This window comes from Zea mays, chromosome 10 (genome assembly GCF_902167145.1).
Source record: "Zea mays cultivar B73 chromosome 10, Zm-B73-REFERENCE-NAM-5.0, whole genome shotgun sequence".
In the NCBI taxonomy this organism is placed as follows: Eukaryota; Viridiplantae; Streptophyta; class Magnoliopsida; order Poales; family Poaceae; genus Zea; species Zea mays.
Window position 1 is genome coordinate 24,150,130 of NC_050105.1, and position 20,346 is coordinate 24,170,475.

Here is a 20,346-nt window from a genome sequence, read left to right on the forward strand (position 1 = left end):
GAGCTCGGGCGAAGACATCCTTTCCCCCGGGGCCGCGCACGTCCTCATCAACTCTCTAGCAAAGCCATCGGAAACCCCAAGTCCTCCCATGGCAGTACCTAGTTTCCTCTTCTTAGAGGATGGGGCGGCCGCCGGCGCAGGGTCGTCTTTAGTCTCCACCACCGGTTTCTTCCCTCGGCGGTCCGCATCGTCTTGACCAGGGTAGCCGTCATATGGCAGTTGGTTCAATTCGAAGACCCTATTCAGACGGTCATTCGACCCGCGGATCTCCCAGCTGCGCTGGCCCTCTGTCCTCGGCACATAACGCCCAACAAGCCGCACCGCCTCATCCTCCGCCTCACGCACAAAGGCGGCCGGATCACGGTTTCGCAGATTTAGCGCGAAGGCGGGACTCCGCACCACCTTCCCACCACGGAAAGGCATCTGGCGAGGGCATACTTCGCCCAACGCCCAACCTTGCGCCAAGGGCCATACCCCGTACGCCGCAAACTCTTCAACCAAGTCGCGCCCACTGCTCTGGCCGGCGGCACACCGAAGGGCCCCTTCGTCCACATCATCCTCCGCCACTTCAAAGGGCGGGTACGCCGAGTAAAAATGAGAGCACATCTCGGACACGGGAAGTCCCTCGTGGCCTTCGACGGTACCCTCAGCAACATAAAACCAAAATTCATTCCAGTTGCCCCACTTGTTGCGGGCGCAAGGAACCAACTCTACTACCTGCATCGTGGTCTTGCCGGTCTTCGGCGTGAACGTGCAGGACCCAAACTGAGCAACTTTGTCCCCGATCATCCTCTTCTGCCAGTGTAAACAATAATGCTTCGCAAAAACTTCGACCGATGGCTGTCCGCCGTACGAAGTCGTCGCCCAGACATACTTCGACAGGGCCACCACTGCATTCGGCGTCAGCTGATGAATTTGCACGTTGAACCTGCGCAGGACTTCGCCAACAAACCGGTGTGCAGGCAAGCGGAGACCGGCGGCGAAGAACGCCTCGAAAACAACCAACTCGCCCTCCGGCTCGGGGACTTTCTCCGTCCCCAGGGCACAAGCAACTCCGCCGCCGAAGTAGCCCAACCGCTGCATATCCTCCACGCGGGCCGACGACATTCGCGACACGCCGAAAGCAACAGAATCGCCGGCGCGCAACTCCTCCGCCATCAAACTACTCAGCGTCTCCTCCGACGAGGCGGCGGCCGACGGCGAGGAATCGGCCGGCGGCGTAGCGGCAGCGGAAGAAGAGGAGGACGGCATCGCTACGTACCGTCGGCGGCGGCGGGCAGTCTGCTTCACTCGCGCCAGATCTCCGGCGAACAAGAGCACGGCGGGCAGACGAGCAGCAAGATGGCGGGCGGCTAGGGTTTTCGCGGAGCGCGGAAAGTAAAGTTCAAAAAGCGCCGGGCCCCGCCCCCTTTTATAGGCAGGGCGCGGCTCTTCGGGAAACCCGTAATCCAACAGGGCGCGGCGCTTCGGGAAAACCGCAATCCAACAGTACGCCGTCAATCAACGGTCACATCAAAAACCCCCGCGGAACCACTTCGAGCGAGGGCAGCGTCTCCGCCATCTAGCGACGTCTTCGGCACCAGGTGACTTTGTCGAACTGGTCCCTCGGAGGGCAAATGTTGGAGCGAAGGCAGAAACGCCACCCTTCGCTCGAAGTCTCCGCTGTTTAGCCGCTGCCCTGACAGAGACAAAGCAGGCAGGGACACCCTTCGCTTGATCGGCGCCGGACGAAGACCGGCGACGAAGGCATCCCACAGTGCGGCCTCGCCCAGCTCAGAGGCCCACGTGCGATCCGGCCCATTGTAACGGGCCCTGCGTGGCCGCCGCGTGTTACGGGCCTAATTTGTAAAGGCATCCCTGTAATTACAGTCTGTAACCCTGCTTTATGGGAATATTCTGGGGATAACCTAGGTAGCTGAGGGCACATGCGTCCTTAACACAAGGCGCTGGGCGTTCAGGTACCTATAAATACCCCCGCACAGTGCCCGTGAGAGGCCTGGTTAACAAAGCTATTTGCCATCTCATGCGTAACCCTTTTGTCACCACTGTTCACCCTTGTTGGCCTCCTTGCGATTGATAGCAAGTTCCAACAACGATAACTTCGGCTACATTCCAGAAATTTTTCTGGCAAAATATTGTTTGTCGCTTCGGCGTGCCGAAGGCTATAACTATGGACAATGGAACACAATTTGATGCTAAAAAGTTCAAGGATTTCTGTGACCAAATTGGCACAAAGATTCATTTTGCATCAGTAAGGCACCCAGAGTCAAATGGGTTGGTCGAAAGAGCAAATGGCATTATAATGACAGGAATAATGAAGCTAATCTTTAATCAGCCCAGAGGAAAGTGGCCAGATGAGTTGATTAAAGTGGTGTGGAGCCACAATACAACTATATCAAGATCAACATGTTTTACGCCATTCAAGCTATTATTTGGTGACGAAGCTATAACCCCAGAAGAAGCTAAAATAGGGTCAATAAGAACAACAGCTTCGACTGAAGACGAAGCTAATTATCATGTGGCTAAAGACACTATAGAAGGGGTCAGACTTCAGGCTGTGGAAAATATTAATAAATATGAAGCCGAAACAATAAAATGGCGCGACAGAAAAGTTCGGCTGAAAAATATCAAGCCAGGTCATCTGGTGCTTCGGAGAGTGGCTAATCCGGACACAGTAGGTAAACTACAGCTAAAGTGGGAAGGACCATTTCTGGTTGTATCTTCGTCAAAGCCCGGTTCCTACAGACTGAAAGATATGGATGGCAATGACATTCCTAGGTCTTGGAATGCGGATGAGCTTCGGCGGTATTATGTATAGAGTCATGCAATCTTTTTCTATTTTTCTATGGCACCCTTTTCCTTTCCAAAGGGGGAGAAAGGTTTTTAATGGGGCCATAGTTTGTAATCTTTTCCTTTCTTATTTAGCTCCACGAGAGCAAAATCCCCCAAAATATGTAAATGTAAAATCTGAGCATTCACCATCGAGTGCAGAGAAAAAGAGGACACAAGGAGAAGCTCAAAAGTTGTTCCTAAGGGGATGCAGAGCATAACGACACTACAAAAAAGTCGTTCCTAAGGGAGCGCAGTGTAAGTTTTCTGCTCAAAAGTCGTTCCTTAGGGAATGCAGAGCCAAATACCGCCGAAATATAAGGCGAAGCGCGAAAAGTCAACGCGAATACCGCCAAAATAGAATGCGAAGAAGTTCAAAAGACATTCCTTAGGGGATGCAGAACTTACACCGAAAAATAAACGGTGCAGCCGAAAAATAAACGACAAAAGAGATTTTAGTCATTCCTTAGGGAATGAAGGTTGTAGATGAAGCTTTGAATGTGTGTGTTTGGGCATTCATTTTCACAATACATTACATCATAAAGTGCATACATAAATTTTCATTTAGACATACATAGGTTCATCATCATCATCATATCATACAGATAGACAGTTGCTTCGGCTCAAAGAATGTAGCTTCAGAAGCAGAATCATGCTTCATTGTGTACGAAAAGAAGGGAAGGTGTTTTTCGCCTTCGGCTCAAAAAGTACAAGTTTCGTTCACATAGAAGCATTTCACACATTGATGGAAAGGTAAAAATATATTACAAAGGTATGGACAAAATTTACAGAGTAGAATTTAATTCTTAAATTACAATATTCTTTATAAAGGTTGATACAAGTATTCTTAGAGTTTCTTCTACAGCTAGCTATTCAAGCTTCATCTATTGAGCTTCGGATCGTCCACTAAGCTTCGGCTTCGGGCCCTTCGGCTTCGTCATCCTGTACATATTAATGTTATAAGAAAAATTCAAGTTTAAAGGAAAAGGTAAGCACAAGGTATGATTTTGTTACCGGCTTAAGATGACTTCGAGCTTCATCACCAGCTAAGCTTCGTCCACCCTTCGTCCATACCAGCTTTATAAATCTGTTTCCTATGCTCCGGGCAAGACTGGGATTATCAATCAGATCTGCTGGTGACAAGCTAAAATTTGGCCTATTGACAATTTTTCCATGTGTGCAGCCAGACTTCAGGAAGGCAACAGCTGTGCCCCTAGAAGCTACTAGGGCACAAAAATCGCCATGCCCAGCTATAATTTCATCAAGGGCATCAATTTCACCCTCGATGTGTTCGAAGGTTCTTGGCAGGTCTTCAATCGAAGGACTAAATTTTTCATAGCCGGCTCCAACCGAATTGAAGACCTATTTCAGCCGTTGCACACATCGATTGCTGAACTCCAGACATTTATTTTGAAGCTCTTTCAATGATTTTTGTAAATTTGAACTTCTTTCGACCTCAGCTTCAAATTTTGCATCGAATTTTTGTCTTTTTTGTTCGAAGCTCTCTGATTTTGAGAGAAGCTCCGTATTCAACTTTACAATTTTAGCTTTGGCCTCTACTAGTAAACCATATGCTGTCTGAAGTTCAAAATTCTTCTTTTCAAGGGCAGTTGCTTGATCTTTTATTTTGTTTTCTAAACCCTCAATTATGACTTCATGCTTTTTATCTTCAAGATCTTGTTGCATCTTCAAAGCCTTACTCAGTAGCATACTCTGTGCTTAAGCAACCTTCGTTAGAAAACACCTTCGTTGATAAAAACAATAAAAAGTCGAAGAAAAGTTTTTACCTTGAAATTAGAATAGAATAAACTACCGACAATATGTTGTCGTCGGTAGCGGTTTATATCAGTTTCAAGCTTCGGGAAACCAATACTCTTCGACAGTGTACCGATAACCTTCGCCCCGGTTCGGTCTCAGAGACAGCCTAAACTTTCATCGCTAACACCACCGGAGAGTAATGCCCCTGGCTGATATTCGTAGGATATGGCATAATCTCTTAACTCTTCTTTTTCAGCCTTTGATAATTCTTGTCCAATTAAATTTTGAAAGTTGAAATTTTCTTCTTCCGAAGTATCTTCGGCTATCTCTTTCTCTTTCTCAGGCACTATGGTCGTAGCTTCTTCGGTGGCTGTAGCAGCTTCTTCTGTGGCCATATCAAGAAGTATCTTATCAATATTAGAAAGTGTGCTTTCTATATTTGCATCTTCGACCGGTTCAGCTTCGGCAGTTGCAGCTTCGGTAGCTGTTGCGCTCTGAATAGCTGGTGCCTTCGAGGCCAAAGCTGGTGGTGGTGTCCCTTCAATAACTTCTTTCACAGTGATAATTCTTCGTTTTTTCGGCCCAGCGCCTTCTTCGCTATCGAAGGCTCCTTCTTCTTCTGAAAAAGCTTCGTCAGATGTGGCCCCAGTGGACTTAGCTTGATAGGCAAAGATTCAGTCATTACCTTTAAAATCTCCTCCACGTCGGTAGCAGAAGGTGTTGCAGGAGTTTCTTCTTCTATATCAGTTGCCTTCTGCTTCGAAGCCACAACTTTTCTCTTCTTCGAAGCAACTGCCTTCGGCTCAGGGCTCAGCTTCTTCTTCTTCAGTTTTTCTTCATCTTCTTTTACCATTCTACCGGCCTGTCTGCCCACAACACTGACAACTCCTTTTCTTTTCTACCCTTCGGCGCCTTTGTTCAAGTGCTCATAATCAGGATATTCAAAATGTAAAGCATCCATTACCCGATTTAATCTTCGCTTCGGTCGGGAGCCGAAGGCTGCAGACATCAACTTATCTTCTTTTTTCATATAGTTCCCTAAAATCTCATTACACATAACTTCGATCGCCTCCAACTATTCTTCGTAGGGTTCCTTGAATTGTTTTTTGAACTTAAAGTGATAGGGCAGCTGAACAAGTTCACCCTCTTTCTTCTCTTTTTCAAGCTTCGGCATACCCCACTTCCTCAGTGTTGGGAATACTCTGTTGGCTAAGTATTCCTGGACCAGATCCCTAGTTCCAATGTGTTCAGACACAATTCTAAATTCATATACAACATCTTGGCATGGATCCCCGGTGTCATGTTGCATTGAGGCCTAGTCAGCCCGAAGATTAGCTTCAGTGGGCTCTAAACTAGCTTCTCCTTTTTCTCATCAATTTTAACATAAAACCATTCAGACTTCCAACCGATCGGCCACTTAGTACGATAGCAGACCACCGGTGTCTTCATATCCTTCCGATAAGCAAAATTGTAGTAGCCAAAGTTTTCATGTAATCCGTCTTCTCTAGCCTTCGTCTGATAGTGAAGTTCATGGACTCGGCAGAATGCTTCGGCGAGCGGCTCTACCGCTTGGCTTCGGAGAGCCCAGATGTACACGCTGAGCCTAACAATGGCGTTAGGCGTCAGCTGATGAAAGTAAATCCCTAATTTTTCCAAGACTTCCGCAATCATTCCATGTAGAGGAAACCTCAACCCTGCTTTGAAGAAGCTCTTAAAAACTACAACTTCATCACTTTCTGGTTTCGGGGTAGTTTCTTCCCCGCCAAAACGAATCAACCCCTTCTCGGCTTCCCTAAAATAGCCTAGCTTCATCATCATAGTCATATCAGCTTCAGACATAGTCGATTTCCCAAAATCCAAATGGCTGGGCTTCGATGGCATAATAATGCTATAATCAATCTCTCCTTCACCAGCATCACCCTCTTCAATATCTGTCTGCTCGGCTTCAGTAGCGGGTGCTTCTTTGTCAGAAGCACCTCCAGTCACAACCAATCCCGACCGCCTCATAATTTCAGAGATCGGAGCAGTTTCAGCAGCTTCGGCTTCCTCTCCGTCGCGAGTAACCCTAGCTGTTGAGCGTACCCTGGCCATCTGATGATTCAATTTCTTGTGTTTTGACAAAGTTGAAAATTTTTAGCTTTGCCGAAGCTCCCTCTTGTTATGAAGCTAGAGCAAAATGAATAGCTTCGAATGAGGACGCAGTGAGCAAGCTTCAAATGTGGTCAAATTTTTTGGCATCACAATGATGCAATAGCAGTAAATGCTGTGGTAACTTCACACCTACCCGCCTGTTTATATAGTGCTGCAGGTGGGAATGTGAATCGTCAAGCCGCTCCCACCCGCTGAACAGTCACCCGCACTCACTGAACGGTGGACCGTAGTGCTCAAGAAGCCGAATCGCGAGACCGCGCGTACCCATTGCAGGGTGGGACCATCCTTCACTCGGAATATTTTAATCGTTTCTCGGCAACGAGCTCAGGGAAGGTGTTTTTCGGACCTTCGGCATTCCGAAGCCTGAGAGTGTTTTTCACGGGTCGAGCTCGTCACGAAAAACGACCTGTCACCGTGAAGGGGCTACTGTTGGGGGTCTGCTTCGTCGCCGAAGGTCCCATAAGAAGAAACACCTTTGGAAGACTGGCACGAAGCCGAAGTATCAATTAGAAGGCTTCAGAGTACATCTCCATCTGCACCGACTTAAAGATGAGATGACCAACCGGCCCATGATAACTTGTATTATGATTGTAAACCTTTGTAAAGGGCATGAATGTAATTCCCCACGGGCTGCGTCCTGTGCTTATAAATAGATGAATAGTACCCCCATACTGTTCACGTTATCTTGTAATCGCTCGCACGCAACACTTGGATTTTTGCCTTCTGTTAAGCCGAAGGTATAAATGTAATTAAATATCGTATTTAAATATTCAAGTTTGAATGATGAAATATATGAATGATATTATGTGCTTGTTCGTATTATCTTTCATGTTTCATATACTTCATCTTTTGTTATCATATAACCGTGATCATGAAGGTATGTCCTTCATGACTTTCGTCCGAAGATCGTTATATCCTGAGTGGAATAATGCTTCGAAGGACGAAGGACATTAACATTTAATACTCCGTGTTGCCTTGTTCTTGACTCTTAGAATTTGAGAACAAGTCCCCAACAATTGGGTTACGCATGCATCATGTTTAAAAATTATACTAATAAATCTTCCCCTCTTATGGAGATATGTCGCGTACGAGGAAAACCACGCTCAAGTCCACTGAACCTATTAGTGTGCCTCGTCATCAGTTGGCTTCCAGACATGAAGGGAGCAGCAGCGGCAGCAACGATCCAATCGAAGACTTGGAAGCTAAAGTGGAACAGCTTCAGATGGAGCTACGTCACCGAAACAGGGTGTGGGAACAGGATGGTCAGCGTATTAATGAATTGGCAGCTGACGTCAGACGCTTGCAAGACGAGCTTTCTGAACGGGATCTGGCGATTGATTGGGCCGTCAACTCACGTTCGGTTGCTTGGGACCGTGAAGCCAAAGCTCGTGCTCGTGTGGCAGAGCTTAGTGCGGCCCTCAACAACTTGTAGGTGTACTGCAATACTTTACATGAGGAAGTACATGTACTTTATGCGCGACTGCACCTGGATGTGCCTGCCGACCCTGTTGCAATGGGAGCCGGACCATCAGGGACAACAAGTGAAGAACCTGATGGGGAGTTGGACCTTTTTAGGCCTCCTCTTCCATGAACCTGGCTGACGATCGGTCTCCCACTGCAGGAAATGAAGAAACCAAGGACAACAAAGACTAAACTAGTATAGTTTAGAAACTATACCTATGTAAAATAAGTAATAAAGTCATGTTGTACACTTGAGTCTGTATCATTACATTTTGGTAATGTAAAATGATGGTGTGTATCGGCATGTTATATTTTTTCCCAAATGTTTCTTTGCCTCAGATGCCATCACGGACTCGTGCGCATGACGGTGCGGGGACTTCCCGTGATCGGGAAGATACTCCTAATCCGCCACCTATACCACCAATGCTGGCTGAGGCTATCGCTACCTTGGTTAATGCTACTGCAGATAATACATGTTTCTTACGTGAGATGGCGGGTAATCAATTCTAGCGGCATGGCGGAAGAGCTCCTCCACAGGGACCGCGTGAAACCTCGTACCTGGAATTCTCTGAGACGCGTCCTCCACTCTTTGTTAAAGCCGAAGACCCTCTTGAAGCTGATGAGTGGATAAGGGTTATCGAGCAGAAGTTCGGATTAATCTATTGCACAGAAATACATAAGCCATTGTTCGTCGCCCTACAACTGAGAGGCCCTGCCAGTACCTGGTTGGGAAATTTTGTGGCAGTTCAACCAGCCGGACATCAGGTCACTTGGGATGAATTTAAGCTAGCCTTCCGTGAACACTATATTCCAGAGGGAGTGCTTCACATCACTACAGGAAACGCCTAAATTTTTGTGGGCCAAAAACCCACGAAAATAAGCCTAAACCGACGAAAATAGCCGCCGAAAATAAGATCGACGAAAATAGAGGCCGACGAACATACAGCCTTACCCACGAAACTAGGCCGAATTTTCGTCGGTCACGATGGCCGACGAAAATAACCTTCTATTTTCGTGGGCCGACCGACGAAAATATATCGGCCTACGAAAATTTAGGAGTTTCCTGTAGTGCATGAAACAAGAGGAGTTCATTCGACTAAAACAAGGGGGGGGATACTGTGATGCAGCATCTCAACAAGTTTAATCATTTATACCAATATGCTATTGACCAAGTAAACACTGACCTGAAGAAGAAGAATTGCTTCATGAGAGGACTCAACGACCGGCTCCAACAGAAAATGGCCACCTGCCTGGATCTTACTTATAGCAGGGCTGTCAGCACGTCACTGGCAGTAGAAGCCAAGAATACAGGCCAAGGAAAATCAAAGGGATTTGGAGGTGACAGGTCCAATCAGGAACCTGAGAAGCAAACCAGGTTGGTAATCCGACCTTTCAATCAGAATCGTTCTTCACCTCGTCCACCCTCCTATCCGTTCAAACAGCCTGTTTTCGTTCGTCCTACCACTGCCCCCACTTCTACAAATCAGCCGAGTGCCCCTGGTGCTCGTTTCCCCGCCCTCCCTAGTTCCTCCACTGGCTGCTTCAACTATGGAAAGTCTGGTCATTCACTACTACAGATCCTATTATATGAGATGGTTAATTTTCACTTATTAAGACGTTTCTCAAGTGTCCAAATTTGATGGAGTCACAAAAGATGTCCCACATTTAAGATGGTTACAAACCGTCTTAAAAAGATATTACATAAGACATTGTTAGTTTATAACCATCCAAAAAAGGTATTTGTTTAAGTCATTTTGTCCAATAACCTGTCTTAAATTATACTGTTGGGGACCTTCGGCATCCGAAGGTCCTCAAAAACAGGATTTAACAGTATTTCTGGAAGTATAATGTGTGAGCAGGTACCTTCGAACTCAAGTCGGTATCACGGCAGGAGAAGACCAAGATAATACGAAGGTCTTGATACAACGCCGAAGATATCAGCATGAGAGCTTCGGCGTGGTTGCGGAAAATGAAACCGACTTAAAGATGAAAAGGCTATTCAGACCTCGATAGATTACTATAGAATTATTATCAAATGTAAAGGGCATGAATGTAATTTTGTATGGGCTGTGTCCCGTGCCTATAAATAGGTGAACAATACCCCCGTACTGTTCACGCTGACTTGGCATTCGCTTTTTGCGTCACGCTTGTATTGTCATCTCCTTCCGATTGAAGGTACACTTGTAATTCAACGATGTTTTCGTTTATGCTTGATAATAATATATGATTGTTCATGTTGTCTTTTACATTCTTTACATTTCATCCTTCGTCATTGTTCGATGAATTTATGAAGGTATGTCCTTCATAACCTTCGTCCGCAAGCCATTACATCCTAAGGGAAATAATGCTTCGGAGGACGAAGGACTTTAACGATTAATATTTTCTATGTTGCCTTGTTCTTAACTCATAGCATTTGAGAACAAGTCCCCAACATTGGCGCCCACCTCCGGTGAACTCACTTCCATTTCTGAAGCTTTTCAACACCTTCGGCAAGCATCACCTTCGTCATGGCGCCGAAGAAGGCTTCAGCGACTGGGGCTGCAGCTCTGCAACCACTGGACCACAATCAGGAGACAGTCTCTCTGCGGGAGGCCCGAAGCCAGAAAAGGAAGGCTGTCAGCCCGACACCGCTAGAGGACGAGATAGATCAAGAAATCAGAGATATGGAGATGCTTCATCAGCAAGTACAGAGGAAGAAAGAAAAGATGGCCAGGCTAGCTGAACTGCAGAGGCAGATAGACGAAGCCTCTGAAGAAGTTCGTCATCTTGCTCAGGATGAGCAACACCGAAGGCCTCAGCATCAAGACCTTCATCACGAGGGTTTTCCCAACGAAGATGACTGGTATGACAATTTCCATCATGGGAATTTTGTTTTTGATGATGCTTCTCCTCTGTCCGCTGAGCTGCAGGCTACACCTTGGCCCCCGTCCTACAAGCCGCCTCAGCTCCCCGTATTCGATGGCCACTCAGACCCGAAACAGTTTTTGATGAGCTACGAAGCAACAGTGTCTTCGTATGGTGGCAATGCTTCAGTCATGGCCAAATCTTTCGTTATGGCTGTCAGAAGTGTTGCTCAAACCTGGTATTCCTCCCTTCGACCAGGAACGATCACTTCATGGCAGAAGCTGAAGGATTTGTTGTTAACCAGCTTTCAAGGATTTCAGACGAAGCCGGTCACTGCTCAGGCCCTGTTCCAGTGCACCCAGGATCACGAAGAATACCTTCAGGCGTATGTCCGAAGGTTCTTGCGTTTGAGGGCACAGGCACCAACGGTGCCCAATGAAATTGTCATCGAGGCCATGATCAAGGGGCTTCGGCCAGGTCCGTCAGCTCAGTACTTCGCCAGGAAGCCTCCTCAAACTTTGGAGAAGCTTCTCCAGAAAATGGATGAATACATTCGGGCCGATAATGATTTTCGCCAAAGAAGGGAGGAGGCTTTCAGGTTTTCTGAAATGACCAGGGGCTTCGGAGGGAGGTTTTACCCGAGGCACGTGAGATCAATTCACAATTCTACACAAAATGATGACAGAGGAAGCCAACAGCAAAGGCCACAATGCTCCTCACAGGCTTCTGGACAACAGCAAAGCTCCTTCCGACCACCAGCTCCAAGAGGCAGAGGCGCCAGGGGCTTCGGAGGAAGATTTGGCGATCAACCGAGAAGAATCTTTTGCTTATTCTGCGGTGAGAACAAAGGCCATACTACCAGGATGTGCCATGTTACTATTCAGAAGCAAAAGGAAATAGCTGAAGCAGCAGCACAACAAGCTCAGCCGAAGCAGGTCATGCATACAGCTTCGTATCATTCGCCCTACATTCCAGAATATGTGGGCAATCATCCTGCAGTTTCTGTTGCTTCGGCGAGTCAGCCCCAAGCTTCTTGGCAACAGCCTCCGCCTCCACCTCCGTTGCAACAAGGCCAGCAACCAGAAGGGAGCCAGTATGCTCCACACCAGAGGGACTTCAGAGAGCAGTCCGAAGCTCGTACAGTCAATAGCACTGTGCCAGAGTCTAAGCACATCTATTGACAGATATCCTACTTTAATAGCAATCTTTTTCATTCAGTTTTATTTTCTGTAATAAAGGACATTGTTTAGATTTCATGAAATTAGTTTCGTTGAATACTACAAGGAAAATATATTTTCTTCACAGGCTTATGGTAACAAAGAGGACCTTCGAACTATCGAAAATTCTTCGAAGCAACAAAAAGTCGTTCTAACGAACGCAGAGTAAGTTTGCCGAAGTCACAAAAAGTCGTTCCAAAGGGAATGCAGAGCATACAGCGAAAAGTCAACGCTGATACCGCCTAAGTAAAAGGCGAAGCGCGAAAAGTCAACGCGAATACTGCTGAAAGTAAAAGGCGAAGAAGCTCCTAAGGGAGGCTTACAGCGAAAAATAAACGCTGATTCCGCTGAAGTAAAAGGCGAAGAAGCTCCTAAGGGAGGCTTATAAAAGATTGTGTTTTATTGCAGGGATGCGTATGTATCTTCGGAATAAACATCATCTCACATGACATAACATCATCGCATCATTTCGCATAGCATAAGCATCATACATCATTTTGCACATGGCACAAGAGGTGGACACATTATCAATCCACAGAAGAACGCTTTGAAAAAAGGGAGAAACCATAGTCACAAAAAGATACATCATTGATCTTCGGAAGTGTAGCTTCGGAAAATGTTTTCACGAAGCCTGGATATTATTCATCAGAATATTGGATATTGTTGTGACAAAGAAAAATTCTTCTTCACGAAGCATGAAAAGAAGGGAAGGTGTTTTTTCGTCAAAGACTCAAAAGCGGTACGTGTAAAGTTTCATGCATCGTAAAGAATTGACTAACAAAAATAGGTATATTACATTTGGAGTTACAAAATGTTACAGTATATTACATTTCAGAAGTTTTCACAAAAATACTTAATCCTCTCTCAAAACGACTTCTGCAGCCTCGTTCAGGAGCCGATTGACGACTTCGTCCATAATATCTTCAGCCATCTTTTTAATTTCGTCGTCTCCTTTCGGCTGGGGGCCCGAAGACGCTTTAGCAGGATCTGAAGTAAGACAGGATACGGCTACATTGCTATTACAAATCGCAAACAAATCTTAAAGCCTAAAGATTACAGCACAATAAAAACTATTACTTAATACCTAATTGACCTTCGGCCTCTGCGCTCTTTTTAGCAGCCTCAGCTACTTCTCTAGCATCGTGAATGCCCTTTTCACTTCTTCGAATAATTTCTCCGGCCATTTCTCGGCCACCATTATCCCATATATCGGTAAAAAACTTTCCACCAATTATGCTAGCTTCGGCCGAAGGATCTCTTGTATCTTCAAAGGACAAAGCAGCTTCGGACTGTGCTAAAATTTTTACATGTTCGCAGCCCTTCTTCTCTAAGATGGTGGCAATCCCTCTGGCGCCAGAGAAGGCACATATATCTCCTCGGCTATTTAAAATTTCTTCGAAGGCTTCAGCTTCGTGGTCAATCCATTCGATGACACCTTCGGGATTGCCTCTCGAAAAGTTTTCCTCACTTGAGAATGCGCCTACCTTGGCGAAGCTAGCCTTTAATTTCTTAACACAATCTATAGATTTGTTGTAGCATCTCTTTTTGGACGAACGAAGCTCTTCAACAATCACTTCTAGGTGATCTGCCCATTGATCGCTGAGTTCACGCTTTGTTTCTTCAAGTATGCGTTCTTCCTTGGCTCTGGCCAGTTGTTTCCGAAGGTCTTCAATTTCGCGTTTCTGAACTTCAGCTTGACTTTTAAAAGCAGCTTCGTCTTCCTTTATTTTATTTATCAATGAGTATAATATTTTATCTTTTTCGAGACCTTCGTTCCTCAGTTCAATTACTTCGGAACGAAGGTTGCTCAGGGCTATAGTACACCCTTTGTCTTCAGCATCTTTCTGTGCCCTGAGGGCATTGCTAAGTATCAGGCCCTGCAAAAAGAAATATGTGTGCGTCAATAGGTTTTAACAAACGAAAAATTTTGGACTCAACAAAAAATACAAAAATTTCATTTGTCGCACCTTTAAGCTATTGTAAGCCAGGCTGTCGGCCAGATCGTTCTTCGACAGCACCGAGAGCCCGTCTTCTAAGGTTGGGAATCCGAAGCTCTTGCTCATCTCCCGGCAGACAGAAATCTCCTTGCTGTCGGGAAGACAATACAAGAAGTCTTCTTCTCCACTGCCATTGAATATTAACGCCCCCCTTGGATATTTCAGTTTTTGGGCGTAGTGCTGGGCCTCTTGCTCTTCTTTTTCTGATAGTTTTTTCCCCGAAGCATGACGAATAATATAATCACGAATTTTGGGGGATGCTTCGGGGGCAATAACACCGGTTTCTTCAACAAAGGTTGGCTTTGTTATTTTTTCTGCCTCACTTTCTAAGGGTTTTATCTTTGCGGGCTCTGAGGGCCCAGCTTCGGTTGCAGTCTCTTGACCTGGAGCTTTAGAATCAGAAATTTCAGTTGTTGTTTCAGGAGTGACAGCAGCCTTCTTCGGAGGTGTGCTTGAAGATTTGATCGTTTCCAGTACATCTAGCACATTAGCCATTCTCTTTCTTTTCGGAGTTACGGCTGGCACTTTTTCATTTTTCGCTGTCCCAATGTTTGCTGCAGGACTCAGAACTTCTGATGTTTTGGAGCCCTCAGTTGCTTCCTTTACCTCTTCCATTTTTTCTGTGGACGGCGCTTCGGCCTTCTCTTTCGTTTCTGATAACAAAATCTTTGATTGCTCCAATTTTGTCTTTGTTGGCACTTCGGCCGTTTCTGCGACTTCTGGCAGTAAAGTTGGCTCGGTTGGTTTTTCAGCTACGGATGCCGAAGAAGTTTCTCCGGTAAACTCAGGCACCGAAGCTGGTTCAATATAGCGCGGTCGATGTGTAAGGACTTTTATCTTCTTCCTTTTCGGTTCTGGCTCGCTAGGAGCAGCTGCAGCTTCTTCTTTTGCAGAGGTTGTGTTCTTTCTCTTCTGCCTTCGAATGTGATAGCAATAGTCAGGGTAGACAAACCCGATGGCATCAAATACCCGATTCAGCCTCTTCTTTTTTCGGCCTCCGAAGGCTGCTGACATTGCGGTGTCTTCGGCCTTCGAGTAGGTCCCAAGCAGCTCATCACTTAAATTTTCAATGCTTTTTAACCAGTCATCATCTGGCTCAACGAATTTATCTCCAAACTTGAAGGTATACTTCAACCTGATAAGTCCACCTTCGTCGGCCTCTTTTATGATTTCTTGTGGCATTTCCCATTTTTCCGCAAGCGGCCATACCCTGAAGGCGATATGCTCTTGTACTAAATCCCTCGTTCCAATAAAAGAACAGATAACGCCGAAGGCTCTCTGGCATTCTTCGGCAGCTTCACTCATTTCAACCTTCGGCCTCCGAAGGCCGAAGCTTTGCCAAATAGGGCGCATGATTATACCTTTGATGTCTTCTCGCGCTGTCAGATCATTCTTCACATAAAACCATTCTGTCATCCAGTCGCCGGGCCATCTCTTCCGAAAAGTCGGCACGGGACAGCTTGACCCGGACCGAGAAACGAAATTGTAGCAGCCAAAATTATTATGATACTGTTCCTTACCCCAAGGTTTTGTTTCGTATGATAATTCGTGTATATTGCAGAAACTTTTTGCATCAGGCTTCAGACCTTGGCTTCTCACGGCCCACACGAAGATATTTAGCCTTATAATTGCCTCGGGGGTAAGTTGATGGAGATAAACTTCGAATATTTTCAGTACCTCCACAACGAAGCTGCTCAGGGGAAATCGCAGTCCAGCTTTCAAAAAGCTTCGGTACACTACAACTTCGTTCCCTTCAGGGTGTGGGCAAGTTTTTTCACCTTCATCGGCCCTCACAATGGACAAATCCCGGAAATACCTTCCTCTCATGTTGACAAGATGATTCTCTTTGATAGTTGATTTACCATAAACTGAATGGCTCGGTTGCCAGGGGCGATCTTCGGAGTCCTCGCCACCACTGTCCACATCATAGCTGTCACTGTCACCAGTATCTTCGGACAAACCTTCCAAAATTTCTTTGGTAATCTTTTCTGTATTAGTCTTTGACATCGCTATAAGAAACCCCAAGTTTTTCTCTTCGTCAAGGCTCAGCTTCATCTCAGCAACAGTCTTCTTATCTTCAGACATCTTCGGAGACGCTAAAAACTATTTTCAAAGCCGAAGCTTCAAAACCAAAAGCCTAGCAAATCGCAATGCACAAGAGCTAAAAATTGAGTAAGCAGGAGTAGTTGGCCAGAAAGCGTGTCAAATGAGTTTGCGGTATGCCCGTATTTATACGCCAAGAGCGTTGAAAATTCAAAGACCCCGCTTGTCAGTGGTTGTTGCTATTCTAGCAAAGGGAAGGTGTTTTTTCGGACCTTCGGCGTAAAGCCTTCGATCATGTCGCAATCTAAATTCGTTATTTCAAACAAATTAATATTGCGAGGGGCTACTGTTGGGGACCTTCGGCATCCGAAGGTCCTCAAAAACAGGATTTAACAGTATTTCTGGAAGTATAATGTGTGAGCAGGTACCTTCGAACTCAAGTCGGTATCACGGCAGGAGAAGACCAGGATAATACGAAGGTCTTGATACAACGCCGAAGATATCAGCATGAGAGCTTCGGCGTGGTTGCGGAAAATGAAACCGACTTAAAGATGAAAAGGCTATTCAGACCTCGATAGATTACTATAGAATTATTATCAAATGTAAAGGGCATGAATGTAATTTTGTATAGGCTGTGTCCCGTGCCTATAAATAGGTGAACAGTACCCCCGTACTGTTCACGCTGACTTGGCATTCGCTTTTTGCGTCACGCTTGTATTGTCATCTCCTTCCGATTGAAGGTACACTTGTAATTCAACGATGTTTTCGTTTATGCTTGATAATAATATATGATTGTTCATGTTGTCTTTTACATTCTTTACATTTCATCCTTCGTCATTGTTCGATGAATTTATGAAGGTATGTCCTTCATAACCTTCGTCCGCAAGCCATTACATCCTAAGGAAAATAATGCTTCGGAGGATGAAGGACTTTAACGATTAATATTTTCTATGTTGCCTTGTTCTTAACTCATAGCATTTGAGAACAAGTCCCCAACAGTTTATTTAAGACACTTTTTTCAAAATAACCGTCGAGTATATGAACATTTTAAGTCACAAGTTATTTAGTAAACTGTCTAAAATGTTCTATATTAATAAACGCTTGCAATATAAAAACCGTCTTATTTTGGTGACTGATATTGGACGTTTTGGAAATCGTCTTATTTAGAAGACCGATATTGGACATTTTTAGAACCGTCTGAATAAGATTTAAACAAATTGACTTAAATAACAATATATTCTTCAATTTATGTTCATTTGAGATACCGCATTATAATAATTTGAAAGAGAAATACACACACATATATTTAATAATAATATAATTAATATAATATAGATGAGTACCAATAAATATTTCATACATAAGTGTACTCTAAATCCAAACCAAAACATTGAGATAATCATGTAATTAGCCAAACAATCTGTGCAAGTGCAGAATACAATGTACAGCAGATTGATTTGCATCATGTCAAAACCAGATTGTCCAAGGGATCGATACATCGGTTGCCGCTGTCGCACCCCTCCTGTCGATGTTCCATGACTCCATTCTTGCTGGCCACTTTGTGCTCACACATCATCTTGTGCTCCTTCGACACTACTGTTGGCTGTTAATATACAATAACCATGAAATAAATCCACAAGACATAATACTCAGTTTTAAAGAAGTAGAAAAAATTACTGACCATAGTACATATTTGGAAATAACAGTGTCAGATCTTCATGGTTAATTGCAAAATGTGGCCTATCAAGTTTATTTGTAAAGATCTCAGTGGATGTTGAACCCACAAAAACAAGGCACAAGATTATAACTGGTGAACAACAATGTTCCTATCATCGCATCAGTGTTTACTGTATACATTCACGAAAATTATTGACTGCGCAGTCCCAGTGATCAAATGCTCATGTCAGTACAAGCACAACAGACTGAGATCAACATTTAAGGATCTGACCTTGCACATTGGGGCAAGCAGCACGGCACAGTCCCAGTAGAGAGGATCCTTCCTGTGGAGCTGAAGCTCCCATGGAGAAGCCGTAGAGGAACCTCTTCTTCAGCCTGTTCTCCTATTTCTCTGTGGAAATGCAGTGGTCATGGTTAACAGCTAAAAAATGGAGAGATCCCATGCTGCGGGAATGATTGGAGCTCTGCACGTGGGGCAAGTGTGTTGGTGTTCTAGCCACGACCTTAGACAATGCACATGGAACAGATGCCCATCGAGCAGTTTCTTTGCTGTAGCCATTTCCTCACGACAAATAATACATGTAGCATTACTCCTGAATACAATAAAATTTAATGACAATTTTTATAGTTGAGTCAACGGAATCACCAAAAGATAAAATATAAAACTTACACATCGAGCTCTTCTGATGTAGCATCTGGAAAGCGTTCATTCATGTTGGAAGTGATCTTTCTGTAGCGCACATAATCTGTAATGCGAATTCTGAAGTTGCGGAAAGTCACATATAGCTCATGAACCAAGTAAAATGTATACACTGCCTTTTTCTCCCATTGACCTTCCATTAGCATGTCACTAACATAGAATATATACTTCACGAATGTTGATACTGTGGATGTTGCTAGTATCATATACCTGAAACATGGTTTATACTTGTTAGCTATTATTGAGCAACTTGATTCTTATGGTACATCAATAAATAATTGCCGGGTATTTAGAAATAAGAACTATAGGGTTATTACCTAGCCTGTAATGCATACCCCTTGCCTTGGAAGCAAGAAGCAAACAAATTATAGTATAGCTGGAGTTTCATGCTAAATGGAACAAATACTTTGCAATCACTTAACGTATTGCTCAAACCTAAACAGACATAGCTGCACAAGCTTGTAGACTAACATCTCATGCATAATATAGCAACAAGAGCACATAGATGAACTGATTAGCAAGCTTAAGACCATTGAGGTAGTGAAAATAAGATATATACATGGCTTAGCAAAACATATATATGTCGAGCAAATAAAAAAATAACTGCAAAGCTGGCATTATTCATGTAGTATATGGAAGTGCAAAGGACGACACACAAAATGGAAAGAGATTACATTACTGAAGAATTAAGACATCCGTGAAAGGCATGGTCCTGTACAACTAAAAAAAGACACTTGCTTGATATATAGACCTAATATGTAGTACTTCGTTTTGCAAATATTTGCCCATTATCTTGGGAGATGCCATATCAAAGAGACTACAATTTAATTAATTTCTAGTTCTCTATCCATACTCTAATAACATTGTGAAAGAGAACAAAATATTACAGCGTGCCACATTGATACAGTGATAAAATGAAAACAGAGAGTGCAGATTTTCCATGCACCGAAAAAGGCATTTAAGCAAAATTAAGAAAATAAAATTGAGCTTACTCAAAGGAGAAGAAGATGGCAACGGACGCCTCCTGCTGCGTACGTCGGTAGTCGGATCATCTTCGCCACTGGGGGCCGCCGCCCGCCCGCGGAAACGTTCCCGAACACACCACTAGGTTACCTAGAAACGAACGATCGAAATTATCATGCGCAATATATACGGAAAATAAGATCTCAGAAATCAGCTAGCTAATCCAAAGTTCCAAACGAGGGTGCGGAGCCAGTAAAGTACATGGGCCATAATGTTTACAAAAAAATCAAAATTAGTAGGCATTAAACACGCATACACTAGTAACTACTAGATTTCAAATCCGGATGCAGGTAACCAAATAGCATAAGTTAGGGTTTGGTAGCTCCGTTTAGATCCGAACAGCACGAAGGTAAGATAAGGGGTGGGAATACGACATACCTGGTAGTTGCTCGTCGCCAGCGAAGGACCCGACGGACCCTGGCACCTAGCGCGTAGGGGAAGGCGACGGTCGCCGTCGTCGCCACGAGAGAAAGAGGGGGTGAATGCCAAGAAACAGAAACAGCAGGGGCGGAAGCGAAACGCACGCGGTCCGGGGTTGTTTTTCCTGGGCCTGGAGATTGGATTAGGCCTGGGAACTACTTGTGTATGTCTAGGCCCATTGGTCCGAAACAGATATATTTGTGCTTTGCTTAAACAGATTGAACTT

At 44.7% G+C, this 20,346-nt stretch overlaps 1 protein-coding gene across 8 annotated transcripts; it reads right to left on the reverse strand.

Annotated features, from left to right (window-relative positions):
* Positions 1-17,603: 17,603 nt before the first annotated feature.
* LOC103640951 (ERAD-associated E3 ubiquitin-protein ligase HRD1A) lies at positions 17,604-20,340 on the reverse strand. Of its 8 annotated transcripts, XM_020545917.3 has the most exons (8): positions 20,079-20,280; positions 19,670-19,790; positions 18,811-18,887; positions 18,648-18,723; positions 18,481-18,570; positions 18,249-18,368; positions 17,982-18,040; positions 17,611-17,903 (listed from the first exon to the last, which is right to left on the reverse strand). In XM_020545917.3, exons 3-8 carry the CDS (start codon positions 18,881-18,883, stop codon positions 17,866-17,868), a joined length of 456 nt encoding a protein of 151 aa, XP_020401506.1. In that variant the 5' UTR covers positions 18,884-18,887; positions 19,670-19,790; positions 20,079-20,280; the 3' UTR covers positions 17,611-17,865. The 8 variants fall into 8 exon arrangements, 7 of the variants coding, with proteins under 7 accessions (XP_035819245.1, XP_020401505.1, XP_020401506.1 ...); XM_035963352.1 differs by lacking the exon at positions 17,982-18,040 and having other exon boundaries at positions 17,604-17,903; XM_020545919.3 differs by lacking the exon at positions 18,481-18,570.
* Between the last annotated feature and the right edge of the window lie 6 nt (positions 20,341-20,346).

Excerpts from the sequence above, each read along its gene's own strand:
- LOC103640951 (XM_008664390.4), bottom strand. The coding sequence starts at position 18,883 with ATGATACTAGCAACATCCACAGTATCAACATTCGTGAAGTATATATTC. Across the intron at positions 18,369-18,480 it reads TTCCATGTGCATTGTCTAAG|AGAAATAGGAGAACAGGCTG; the intron begins GTCGTGGCTAGA and ends GCATTTCCACAG. Across the intron at positions 17,904-17,981 it reads ATTTCCAAATATGTACTATG|CCAACAGTAGTGTCGAAGGA; the intron begins GTCAGTAATTTT and ends GTATATTAACAG.